At 31.9% G+C, this 12,503-nt stretch overlaps 2 protein-coding genes across 2 annotated transcripts; both read right to left on the bottom strand.

Moving 5' to 3' along the window:
• On the bottom strand, positions 704-4,318 carry LOC109325491 (WEB family protein At3g02930, chloroplastic-like). Its single transcript, XM_019557890.1, has 3 exons — positions 4,122-4,318; positions 3,412-3,616; positions 704-3,233 (listed from the first exon to the last, which is right to left on the bottom strand). The coding sequence occupies exons 1-3, from the start codon at positions 4,136-4,138 to the stop codon at positions 945-947; spliced, it is 2,511 nt and encodes an 836-aa protein (XP_019413435.1). The 5' UTR covers positions 4,139-4,318; the 3' UTR covers positions 704-944.
• LOC109363483 (putative WEB family protein At1g65010, chloroplastic) lies at positions 5,755-8,102 on the bottom strand. Its single transcript, XM_019609747.1, has 3 exons — positions 7,894-8,102; positions 7,184-7,388; positions 5,755-7,005 (listed from the first exon to the last, which is right to left on the bottom strand). Exons 1-3 carry the CDS (start codon positions 7,908-7,910, stop codon positions 5,755-5,757), a joined length of 1,473 nt encoding a protein of 490 aa, XP_019465292.1. The 5' UTR covers positions 7,911-8,102.

Genomic DNA, 12,503 nt, shown 5'->3' with positions numbered 1-12,503 from the left:
CATCATACTAGTATATTATAATAATTATATGAGTGATGAAATTATGTTACTTAAAATAAGTTATATTAGTCAGCTTTCCGTCAAACATTACCACTTATACTAACTATATTTTATTTAAAATTACAAAAATTATATGAAAACAACTCAATTTTATATAATCAAACACAATTATTAATATCTATATCTATACTATATATATTTATATCTATATACTTATACTTACTATATATAAAGTTAATACATATTATAACTACCTACATGACATAATTTTCACTTACCTATTTTGCCCTTATAATTAATAATTATTTCAATATTTTTTCATATAATAAAAATATAAATGGAGGTTAGAGGAAGTTATATCTACTAAGTATATCAAACTATCAATGCTTTTTTTAATAATATCACAATTCATTTTTATATTTTTTATTAAAAAATTATAATATCATATACAATTCTCTAAAATGAAATATATAAAAAATAAATATTCAATACTAAAAAATAAAAATGCGTCAACAGATGCAATCTGTGTCTACCGACCCGCTAGTTGTTTATAATTCTAAAACATGATATATGATACGCTTAACATTTCCTTTTAACAATGGTTTGAATAAAAGTATTTATTACATTATCGGTTTTTTAACAATGGTTTGAATCATCCGTTAAACATTTATAATCAAATATTAGTACATTCACCAATTTGTTATAAAATCTCATCACAATTGGAATGACATAAAAAATAGCTCCATCACATACAATTTGCTGCTATCATGGAGAACCACAACCCAAAAAAAAAGCACTGGACAAATATCCTAAACAGTAAACAACATTACAAAGCCTTGTATTCATTTCTTACAAATTCTATTCCAAGAATAAACATAAAACAGACACATGCAAACAAAACAACTGAATGTTCAATATAACTCCCAAAGTTGAACCTTGTTGTTCTATTTCTGGTTGCTACCACCCTTTTTCTTTAGCAGGCTTCCAAACTTCCCAAGCAAAGGTTTTTTCTTCTTCTTTGATTGTTGCTTTGATGGTGAACTCCCACCATCATCGGTGTTCTCGGTTATAGATGTTACAGCGGTTCCATTTACCTTATCGAAGCTCTCGTTGCCGCGTTCTATCTTTGAATGATCAACTTCTTCTTCGAAAGATTCAGGCTCCAGTTCTCTCTCGGGCGAGAATTCCTTTTTCTCTATCTTGCAGTTCTCCCACATTTTAAATTCAACTTCTGCCGAATCATCCTTTTCTTCATTCTCGTCTTCCTTCAGTTTTCCATTCACATTCTCTAGTTTGGGTGATTCGGTTTTTTCAGCATTGTCATTCAAGAGAGCACTTTCATTGATTGGAAGCTCTAGCTTTGAAATGTCTTCTCCTCCATGCCCATTCTCTTCAGAAAATTCAACTACTTTCGGAAGTAAATCATAGTCTTGCTCACTGTCTGAAAGATCGCCATTTTCCTCAGCATGGTTCCTGGCTGTAGCTTCTTCGAGCAACTTAGATAACTCATCCACTTTCTTAATAGACTCAACCTCCCTCATTTGGAGTTCATCGTTTTCATGAAAAAGACTCTGCAACTCATTTTCTTTATCCAATAAACTCTCCTTCAATTTCATGCTCTCAGCCGTAACTTCCTTCAGAGCTTCCTGAAGGTGGATTGCCTCAGCCTCAACTTCCTTCAGATTTTCCTTCAACTGCGCTTCTTCCTCCCGACTGGCATTAGCTTCTTCCTCGGTTTCTTTTAGCAAAAGGGCCAATCTATTTATTTCTTTCCCAAAGGATGAGTTTTCTTCTTCAGTTTTCTTTATGCAACTGACTAGATGAATTTCTCTCTGCTCCCACTCAGCTTTGGAATTCTCTAAGTCATTCTTAGAGTTTTCAAAATTACACGTGAGAACATCAATCTCACGCCGCGCATCATCAAGCATGGACTTGTATTTTTCACCAGTAGCATTTAAGACTAACTTCAAATCTTCAATCTGGTTCTCGTAGCTTTCACGTTCAACCTCACTGCTTAGCAGCTTTTCTTTGGCTTCTCTAGCTTCTGCGGATACTTCATGTAATGCAGAAGCTAAGCTTTCCATTGCCTTTTTGCTCTTTTCTTCTTCATGCCTAGAATTATCCAATTCATTGATAAGTTTGTTTTTCTCTTCTAGTAGAGTCTGCACACTAGATGCTGCAAGCTTTTCATTATTCAAAGCCTGAGTTTTCTCTTCCTTAACTGTCTCAAGTTCAGATTTGAGAGACTCGACCTTCTTTGACATTTCAAGACTTTCTTCCTTAGCCATGAGAGTTTGGCGCCCCGAATCCTCAATATCTACCCTATGTCTCCCAATTGTCATTTCTAACAATCCCACTTTCTCTTTAAGAGAAGCAATTTCAGAATCTGCATCGTGCAACAAATCATTGCTTGCTTCTAGCTGCTTCATTACAGATTCCAGAGATTCTGATGCTGACTTCTCCAACTTATTTGCTTCTTTCACTCTCGCTTCTTGTTCCTCAACCTTCTTCCTCCATTCGCCTAGCAGATTATGTGCATAAGATTCAGCCATCTTTGTGGCTTCAAGCTCTACATTAAGCTGTTCAATAAAAGTTTCTTTCTCTATCAACTTCTCATCATAATCCTTGGCCTGCTCGAGTTCTTGCTTAAGAGCTTCTATCTCTTTTTTCAGCTTCAATATAATCTCATTTTCACTAGCTTCTGTTTCCAGTTTTGAATCTAGTAAGGACTTCAACTGCATCACTTCGGCTGAAAGAATCTCTGTTTTCTCCACATGAATCTCAGCAATTTTAGTTGCATCATCGGCATGATTCAATGCCTGGTTCTTTGCATCACAAGTCATGGCGAGTTCTTGCTTAACCCGCTGAAGTTCCTGGGTTGTGGAGAGAAGAGCTGCCACATCCAAAGCATGCTGGTTCCTCACACTTTCAATCTCCTTCTGCCATTCTTCTTCCTTCTTCTTTACAGTTTCAATTCCAGCTTGTTCCAATTCAACAGCTCGGAACTTCTCAATCTCAGAATCCTCCTCGGCCCGCTTTTGAGCCACCAATGCTTCCCTGAGTTTCTCATTTGCTTCCTCGGCCACCCTCTTCGCTTCTTGCAACTCATCAACTGCTTTTACCTTCTCCTTCTGAGACAGAATCAGCTGCTCCTTTGCTTTCTTTAGATCTTCTTGAACAAGATTCAACTGGTTCTGCAACTCTGAACCCTTTACAGGTTTCTGGGGTACTTTCTGAAAATACCAAGGAACAAATAATAAGCACTGATCAGATTACCGATAACCTTTAAAGGCAAACATGATTAAGCAAAAATACTTCACTATATCAACTATCATGAATGATGAAGGAAACAATTCAAACATGACTCAGTCTCAAAGAAAGAGAAGACACTAAGTGCACATTATAACTTACATCAGGTGGGGTGGAGGTAAGTCTTGGTGATTTCCGGTCAAGAATCGGCTTTGAATTTGCAGATCGTGGCGATCGTTCCACAGAAAGGCGTGAATTTTGCAAAGGTGATGGTGAGTCAGATTCAGTCTTGGACACTCCTCTGCTAACTCTACTTACCCTTGGTGTAGCCAGTGACGCTTTATTCGGAGTTTCGGATAAATTGGATCTATCAAATTCATAATGTCAATACAATACTAGATCAAAATGAAACATACAATATAAGAAAACAAAATGTAATCCAATCAGATCATATAGATGGATCTAAGCCAAAAGAATACAACTCTTGTTCCAAATTCAGCATCAAGTAGCATAGACAAGCCAAAATCATTAGACAACAAGTGATAATTAGGATTTAGGACAAAATTTCAGAAAGTGATGCAATCAATCATGTTAATATAATAAAATCACCACAAAATTAACAAGTAGAAAAAACAAATGAAATAAGAATTGAAACCCATATTCAAATTATATGTAGACAACAAATGAATAGTAGAGAATCACAAATAAAGTTACAAAATTTAAGTTAAAATCACACAATAGAATATCATAATCACCAGATCAAACCCAATCAAGCATAACAAAATTTCCCAGAAAACAAAAAAAAAATGAAAAAGCAGTGCAGAAAAGTAAACAAATTGAAGAAATTAAAATCAGATCTTCACTTAACTGACCTAGATTTTGAAGCCATGAAGAAATTTGAGGAAGCAGTAATAAGAAAAGTGAAAAAGGTGAAGACTTTACTAAAAGGGGTGAGTTACAGAATAGGAATGTTAAAGTTCTGACATTATAAGAAATCAGAAAATGAAGAAATAATAAATGAGAATGTGTTTATGATTTTGTTGGAAATAGAAGTTAGAAGAAGAAGAAGAAGTTAAGTTAAGTTGCAGAGAATGTGTATATTGTATTATTATTTTTCAGGTGGGAAAAAGAGATGAAGTGTGAATGGACAAAAGTACCCTTGATGTCAAAGGAAAGAAGGGTAAGTTTTATTATTAGAGACCTGTGAATGAGTGACACTGTATGTCTCTTTCAACCAACAACATGGATGACATGAGTACAACGGATATGAGATATGGTTCTCTGATTTTGGAATAAAATAACATGCACTTTTCGTATTTAAAACACAAGGTGTTGGTCTAGTGAGGTAAGATCTCGATCCCTAAGGTTGAAGGTTCAATTTCTAGAAGCAACACTTATTGGAAATGACAATTATGAACCCAAAAGGTTAATTCCTTACCCAAAAAAGTTACTACAAAATGTTATTACGTTACTTCAAAAAAAAATTATATTAGTATTTCAACTCATGAAATTTATCTCAGCAAAAAGTTTTACGTTGCACAACCTATCCATAGAATGTTTTTTTTATGTGATGTAATGTTAAGATAATTCATGGGATGAAATTACATATACATGTCACATAAATAAAAGATTTTAAATCGATATATTATTTATCATTTATGTATATTATTTTTATTTAGGAATTAAAAATAATTAATATATATGAGGTGGGTGGATGGTCTGATGACAATGCAAATAAATAAATACTATTCTATCAAAATGAAATAATATAAGATTTAACTATATATATTCAACAATGATTAGTTGTATTGTTTGTGTAGTATAAGCAATGATGCAAATTATTTGGCCATTAACAATTAAATAAAGCTCAAGACATAAAAAATATGTAGCAAAAGACAAGAGAAATTGTAAAAAATGTGTGATCCATTGTGTTATTATTAATATATTATATTAAGGTTGCCAAAATAAATATACATGTCATAGTAATGAATCTAGTAACATAGAATATTTTTAACTGTTGCGAGATATAACAACCAATCCAATATATATTGTCTTCTTATAATTCCTCAATATAATACATTAATTCATTTTTTCTAAAGTTCTTGATTATATAGTGATACTTTAACTAAGACAATTAATATATCAAATCAAAACCTTTTTACCGTAGAGTGTTGATTAATTAACTATAGCCATGCATGTAACATCTTTACATAAACAAATAGCGTAATTAACAATTTTGGGTTTAACCAAACTCAACTTGGGTGTGGTTGGAAGATGACTAGCAACCAACAATTAAACCTTTCTTTATCTTGTGGATGTGCCAAAAAAGTGATTGTGAGTTAATGTCATACCAACTTCAGGTCGGGTGAATATCTGTTGTCCCATAAAAATGTATCACGAGTGACACATTTTGTGGGACAGCAGATGTAGTCCCTTCCTCCCCACACAGATGGACAACAATTTATTGAAAAGTGCTTTCCATTGTTAATTTTAAGCTTAATTTGCTTACAAAATTGTAATATAAGAGCACATATTATATCCCAGAATTTGTGTCATTACAGATCGGTTTATAATTAATTGAAAAATATTTCTATGTAAGCTTTGCATTGCCTTTTTGCTCTTTTCGTCTTCATGACTAGAATTATCCAATTCATTGATAAGTTTGTTTTTCTCTTCTAGTAGAGTCTGCACACTAGATGCTGCAAGCTTTTCATTATTCAAAGCCTGAGTTTTCTCTTCCTTAACTGTCTCAAGTTCAGATTTGAGAGACTCGACCTTCTTTGACATTTCAAGACTTTCTTCCTTAGCCATGAGAGTTTGGCGCCCCGAATCCTCAATATCTACCCTATGTCTCCCAATTGTCATTTCTAACAATCCCACTTTCTCTTTAAGAGAAGCAATTTCAGAATCTGCATCGTGCAACAAATCATTGCTTGCTTCTAGCTGCTTCATTACAGATTCCAGAGATTCTGATGCTGACTTCTCCAACTTATTTGCTTCTTTCACTCTCGCTTCTTGTTCCTCAACCTTCTTCCTCCATTCGCCTAGCAGATTATGTGCATAAGATTCAGCCATCTTTGTGGCTTCAAGCTCTACATTAAGCTGTTCAATAAAAGTTTCTTTCTCTATCAACTTCTCATCATAATCCTTGGCCTGCTCGAGTTCTTGCTTAAGAGCTTCTATCTCTTTTTTCAGCTTCAATATAATCTCATTTTCACTAGCTTCTGTTTCCAGTTTTGAATCTAGTAAGGACTTCAACTGCATCACTTCGGCTGAAAGAATCTCTGTTTTCTCCACATGAATCTCAGCAATTTTAGTTGCATCATCGGCATGATTCAATGCCTGGTTCTTTGCATCACAAGTCATGGCGAGTTCTTGCTTAACCCGCTGAAGTTCCTGGGTTGTGGAGAGAAGAGCTGCCACATCCAAAGCATGCTGGTTCCTCACACTTTCAATCTCCTTCTGCCATTCTTCTTCCTTCTTCTTTACAGTTTCAATTCCAGCTTGTTCCAATTCAACAGCTCGGAACTTCTCAATCTCAGAATCCTCCTCGGCCCGCTTTTGAGCCACCAATGCTTCCCTGAGTTTCTCATTTGCTTCCTCGGCCACCCTCTTCGCTTCTTGCAACTCATCAACTGCTTTTACCTTCTCCTTCTGAGACAGAATCAGCTGCTCCTTTGCTTTCTTTAGATCTTCTTGAACAAGATTCAACTGGTTCTGCAACTCTGAACCCTTTACAGGTTTCTGGGGTACTTTCTGAAAATACCAAGGAACAAATAATAAGCACTGATCAGATTACCGATAACCTTTAAAGGCAAACATGATTAAGCAAAAATACTTCACTATATCAACTATCATGAATGATGAAGGAAACAATTCAAACATGACTCAGTCTCAAAGAAAGAGAAGACACTAAGTGCACATTATAACTTACATCAGGTGGGGTGGAGGTAAGTCTTGGTGATTTCCGGTCAAGAATCGGCTTTGAATTTGCAGATCGTGGCGATCGTTCCACAGAAAGGCGTGAATTTTGCAAAGGTGATGGTGAGTCAGATTCAGTCTTGGACACTCCTCTGCTAACTCTACTTACCCTTGGTGTAGCCAGTGACGCTTTATTCGGAGTTTCGGATAAATTGGATCTATCAAATTCATAATGTCAATACAATACTAGATCAAAATGAAACATACAATATAAGAAAACAAAATGTAATCCAATCAGATCATATAGATGGATCTAAGCCAAAAGAATACAACTCTTGTTCCAAATTCAGCATCAAGTAGCATAGACAAGCCAAAATCATTAGACAACAAGTGATAATTAGGATTTAGGACAAAATTTCAGAAAGTGATGCAATCAATCATGTTAATATAATAAAATCACCACAAAATTAACAAGTAGAAAAAACAAATGAAATAAGAATTGAAACCCATATTCAAATTATATGTAGACAACAAATGAATAGTAGAGAATCACAAATAAAGTTACAAAATTTAAGTTAAAATCACACAATAGAATATCATAATCACCAGATCAAACCCAATCAAGCATAACAAAATTTCCCAGAAAACAAAAAAAAAATGAAAAAGCAGTGCAGAAAAGTAAACAAATTGAAGAAATTAAAATCAGATCTTCACTTAACTGACCTAGATTTTGAAGCCATGAAGAAATTTGAGGAAGCAGTAATAAGAAAAGTGAAAAAGGTGAAGACTTTACTAAAAGGGGTGAGTTACAGAATAGGAATGTTAAAGTTCTGACATTATAAGAAATCAGAAAATGAAGAAATAATAAATGAGAATGTGTTTATGATTTTGTTGGAAATAGAAGTTAGAAGAAGAAGAAGAAGTTAAGTTAAGTTGCAGAGAATGTGTATATTGTATTATTATTTTTCAGGTGGGAAAAAGAGATGAAGTGTGAATGGACAAAAGTACCCTTGATGTCAAAGGAAAGAAGGGTAAGTTTTATTATTAGAGACCTGTGAATGAGTGACACTGTATGTCTCTTTCAACCAACAACATGGATGACATGAGTACAACGGATATGAGATATGGTTCTCTGATTTTGGAATAAAATAACATGCACTTTTCGTATTTAAAACACAAGGTGTTGGTCTAGTGAGGTAAGATCTCGATCCCTAAGGTTGAAGGTTCAATTTCTAGAAGCAACACTTATTGGAAATGACAATTATGAACCCAAAAGGTTAATTCCTTACCCAAAAAAGTTACTACAAAATGTTATTACGTTACTTCAAAAAAAAATTATATTAGTATTTCAACTCATGAAATTTATCTCAGCAAAAAGTTTTACGTTGCACAACCTATCCATAGAATGTTTTTTTTATGTGATGTAATGTTAAGATAATTCATGGGATGAAATTACATATACATGTCACATAAATAAAAGATTTTAAATCGATATATTATTTATCATTTATGTATATTATTTTTATTTAGGAATTAAAAATAATTAATATATATGAGGTGGGTGGATGGTCTGATGACAATGCAAATAAATAAATACTATTCTATCAAAATGAAATAATATAAGATTTAACTATATATATTCAACAATGATTAGTTGTATTGTTTGTGTAGTATAAGCAATGATGCAAATTATTTGGCCATTAACAATTAAATAAAGCTCAAGACATAAAAAATATGTAGCAAAAGACAAGAGAAATTGTAAAAAATGTGTGATCCATTGTGTTATTATTAATATATTATATTAAGGTTGCCAAAATAAATATACATGTCATAGTAATGAATCTAGTAACATAGAATATTTTTAACTGTTGCGAGATATAACAACCAATCCAATATATATTGTCTTCTTATAATTCCTCAATATAATACATTAATTCATTTTTTCTAAAGTTCTTGATTATATAGTGATACTTTAACTAAGACAATTAATATATCAAATCAAAACCTTTTTACCGTAGAGTGTTGATTAATTAACTATAGCCATGCATGTAACATCTTTACATAAACAAATAGCGTAATTAACAATTTTGGGTTTAACCAAACTCAACTTGGGTGTGGTTGGAAGATGACTAGCAACCAACAATTAAACCTTTCTTTATCTTGTGGATGTGCCAAAAAAGTGATTGTGAGTTAATGTCATACCAACTTCAGGTCGGGTGAATATCTGTTGTCCCATAAAAATGTATCACGAGTGACACATTTTGTGGGACAGCAGATGTAGTCCCTTCCTCCCCACACAGATGGACAACAATTTATTGAAAAGTGCTTTCCATTGTTAATTTTAAGCTTAATTTGCTTACAAAATTGTAATATAAGAGCACATATTATATCCCAGAATTTGTGTCATTACAGATCGGTTTATAATTAATTGAAAAATATTTCTATGTTAAAAATTAATAAATAATTATTTTTTGATAGATCACAACTAATGGTATAGTTTGTAGGAGGACAATTATATATTCACATTTAACTTAGATGTGTGAAAACGGGAATTCAATGTGTTGCATTTTCTTCTCTAAGTTTGATTCCTTATAATTAATCTCTTTGTTTTTATATATATTAAAAGTTGACAAAATAATATTTGATTTTGGCTTAAATGCAATTTTTTCTTTCAACTTTGTTCATAAGCGTTCACGTCTAAGTCTCAAAATTCTTATGATATTCAATTTTCTTTTCTCCATCAAGTTGCTGTCCAAAAAATAGAAGGTAATTAATGACATGGCTATGCAGACTAATAATTAGCCACGGTTTTTGTCATTGGTGTTTGCCCATAATTGTTGAACAAATACTAGATATTTTTGTATTAAAGTAATCCTTCATTTTTTTGGTAAGGAACTAATATATTTTGGGGCTGGTGACCATCTCTTCCAACAAGTATTGTTTTCAGGAATCAAATATCGATGCATCGACTTTAAGGATATGATAAATCTTATATTACTAAACTAATGTTTTGTTGGTTGAATAAAAAAGGCAGGGGAACATTAACATCTCACACAAGCAAAACTTAATAAAAATAATTCATTTATGTTGGAAATGTTGTTTCCACCAATTTAACCTTTTTGAAATTTCTTCTCATAGACACACAACTATTTTATTTTTGTCAGTATATAACTCCACTATATGTTTGATTTCACGCTAATTTTATCAAGATTAGACAAATTAACTTTAAATCATAAAGTATGATGTTGAGATAATTACTATTTTATACATTGATTCACCGTAAGAATGGTTGAGATAAGATGAAATGGCGTATTGATTTCTATGTCAATTCACTTCGTGGCCCAATATGTTGTTGAGAAAGAGAAAGAAAAAGTTAATCGTTTCAGGGCTTGATTTTTTCCATTGCTCATACAACTACTAAAATCATAATATATTTTATATTTATTCACTTTTTACAAAAATATTTCTTAAACTAAACAATACACATATTATGGTTTTACTGATTAGAAAATATAAATTATATTTTGATATGAGGAAATACTTTATTGTCAAAACTCGATTTAAATCTCCTGATCCTTTGAATTACCTTCATGGATAAGTTAAATTCAGCCACACCACTCATGTGAGATGATATTAGATCTAACTCTCTCATGATTATGTTAGGTCACAAACAATGCCATTCATTTCAAGATTGCTTGCATGGGGTCATTTAATTAACATGAGTAGTGTCTACTAAAAACTGATTTCATTTGAAGAAACTTATCATATATAGTGAACTATAATGACATGGTTTTTGGCATAACGAAAGTTATGTAATATAAAAAGTGAGAATCACATAATGTACTTAAGTAGTAAATATTAACTATTATTAATGGTAATTTTTTACCGCTAAAAATAGTTATGGCTTTTTAAAGTGGTGGAAATGTTAATCCAATTGAAAGAACATTAATATTTTATATATTAAATTTACGTTTTATTTTTTTAGAAATAAATGCTGGATAGGGTGATACAAATTTTGTATGAATTTAATATGTATATATTGACAGTGTAAGTGTTTTTTATACTATCAGTAAATCACCCATAATTGATTTATTAACCACCATTAACTCTCAAATAAAAGTAATACAAATCAATAGTAGATGTGCAGGTCCACAAATTTTAAACTCATTTTATATCCCACTCTCAATAGAGAATGTATTAATCCTTAGGCTAATAGCTAATAAGTTTGGTGCAAATTCCATTAATGACCTACACCATTCTCTCACACAAATCTCTTATTTTGCAAACTCCAAATTTTAGGATCCGATTATAATTATGATTAGCTAATGAACTAAATTCAAGACAAAAATAATTAAATGGTGAAGATCAACATGATAATTAAATACACATACTAGGTGATGATGTAAGATTCAAATGTATGTCTTGCTGCTATTAAAAAACAAATTAAAAATACAACAATTTTATTATTTTGTTGTCTACTTGTATCTGAATTAGCCTCTAGCTAAGTCAACTCATAATCATATAAAAAAATTAATTATATAAAGCATGCATACCATGCCACTTGATTGTTCCAATTTACAGAAAAAAATTGGGCAGCAACTGGTTATTGAAAAAAGATTATCTACATTAATAAAAAGACAAGTATCATATAATAAAACATAAAAAACAAATATGTAATGACATATTTATCTTTTTATTTATCATGAAATTACATTTTATCATTAAAATATGTATTTGTCTCTCCTTTACTTTAAAGGATTTTATTCTTTTAGTAATTAACAAACTTATTAATAATTATGCTTCTATTTATCTAGCATTATTTCTGTCTTCTCTTCTTTATATTAGTCCATAAGAAACTGGAAATTCAACAACTTTATTTGTCTTGGTTTATAGATCTCACAAATATTAGCGCGCTTAATTGGCTCGTGTATGTGATGCCAATATAAAAATAGATAGAGTTTAAAATTTAAGCTCGTAAGTCTAAAGTATTTTATATTGTCGATATACTATTCACTATTGATTTGAATTATTTTTGGGTGAGAGTCAATGATAACTAACCTATAAATGATAGATGATTTGCTGACAATTTAAAAAACACTTATAATGTTAGTGTAGACATATTAAATCCAAATAGATATTAGGTTAGCATTGCTTGAATACCACATGATCACACACATGACATGTTTCAAGTTTCAAACCAATAATGCTCACTGCATTATGTACCAACTTATGCCTAGTTTTCCCTGACCCCATGTATAAACTGATAAAAGTGATGCAATTATTTTCAACATAATGTAGGGTAACTTTGTGTTAATAATTTTAAAAACATGCAA

The sequence above is a fragment of the Lupinus angustifolius genome, chromosome LG13 (assembly GCF_001865875.1).
Source record: "Lupinus angustifolius cultivar Tanjil chromosome LG13, LupAngTanjil_v1.0, whole genome shotgun sequence".
NCBI lineage: Eukaryota > Viridiplantae > Streptophyta > Magnoliopsida > Fabales > Fabaceae > Lupinus > Lupinus angustifolius.
This window is presented reverse-complemented; position numbering and strand designations above follow the sequence as displayed.

Bases quoted from the DNA above. Each gene is read 5' to 3' on its own strand.
- LOC109325491 (XM_019557890.1), bottom strand. The intron at 3,234-3,411 runs GTAAGTTATAAT...TGGTATTTTCAG, and splicing joins TTACCTCCACCCCACCTGAT to AAAGTACCCCAGAAACCTGT.
- LOC109363483 (XM_019609747.1), bottom strand. The intron at 7,006-7,183 runs GTAAGTTATAAT...TGGTATTTTCAG, and splicing joins TTACCTCCACCCCACCTGAT to AAAGTACCCCAGAAACCTGT.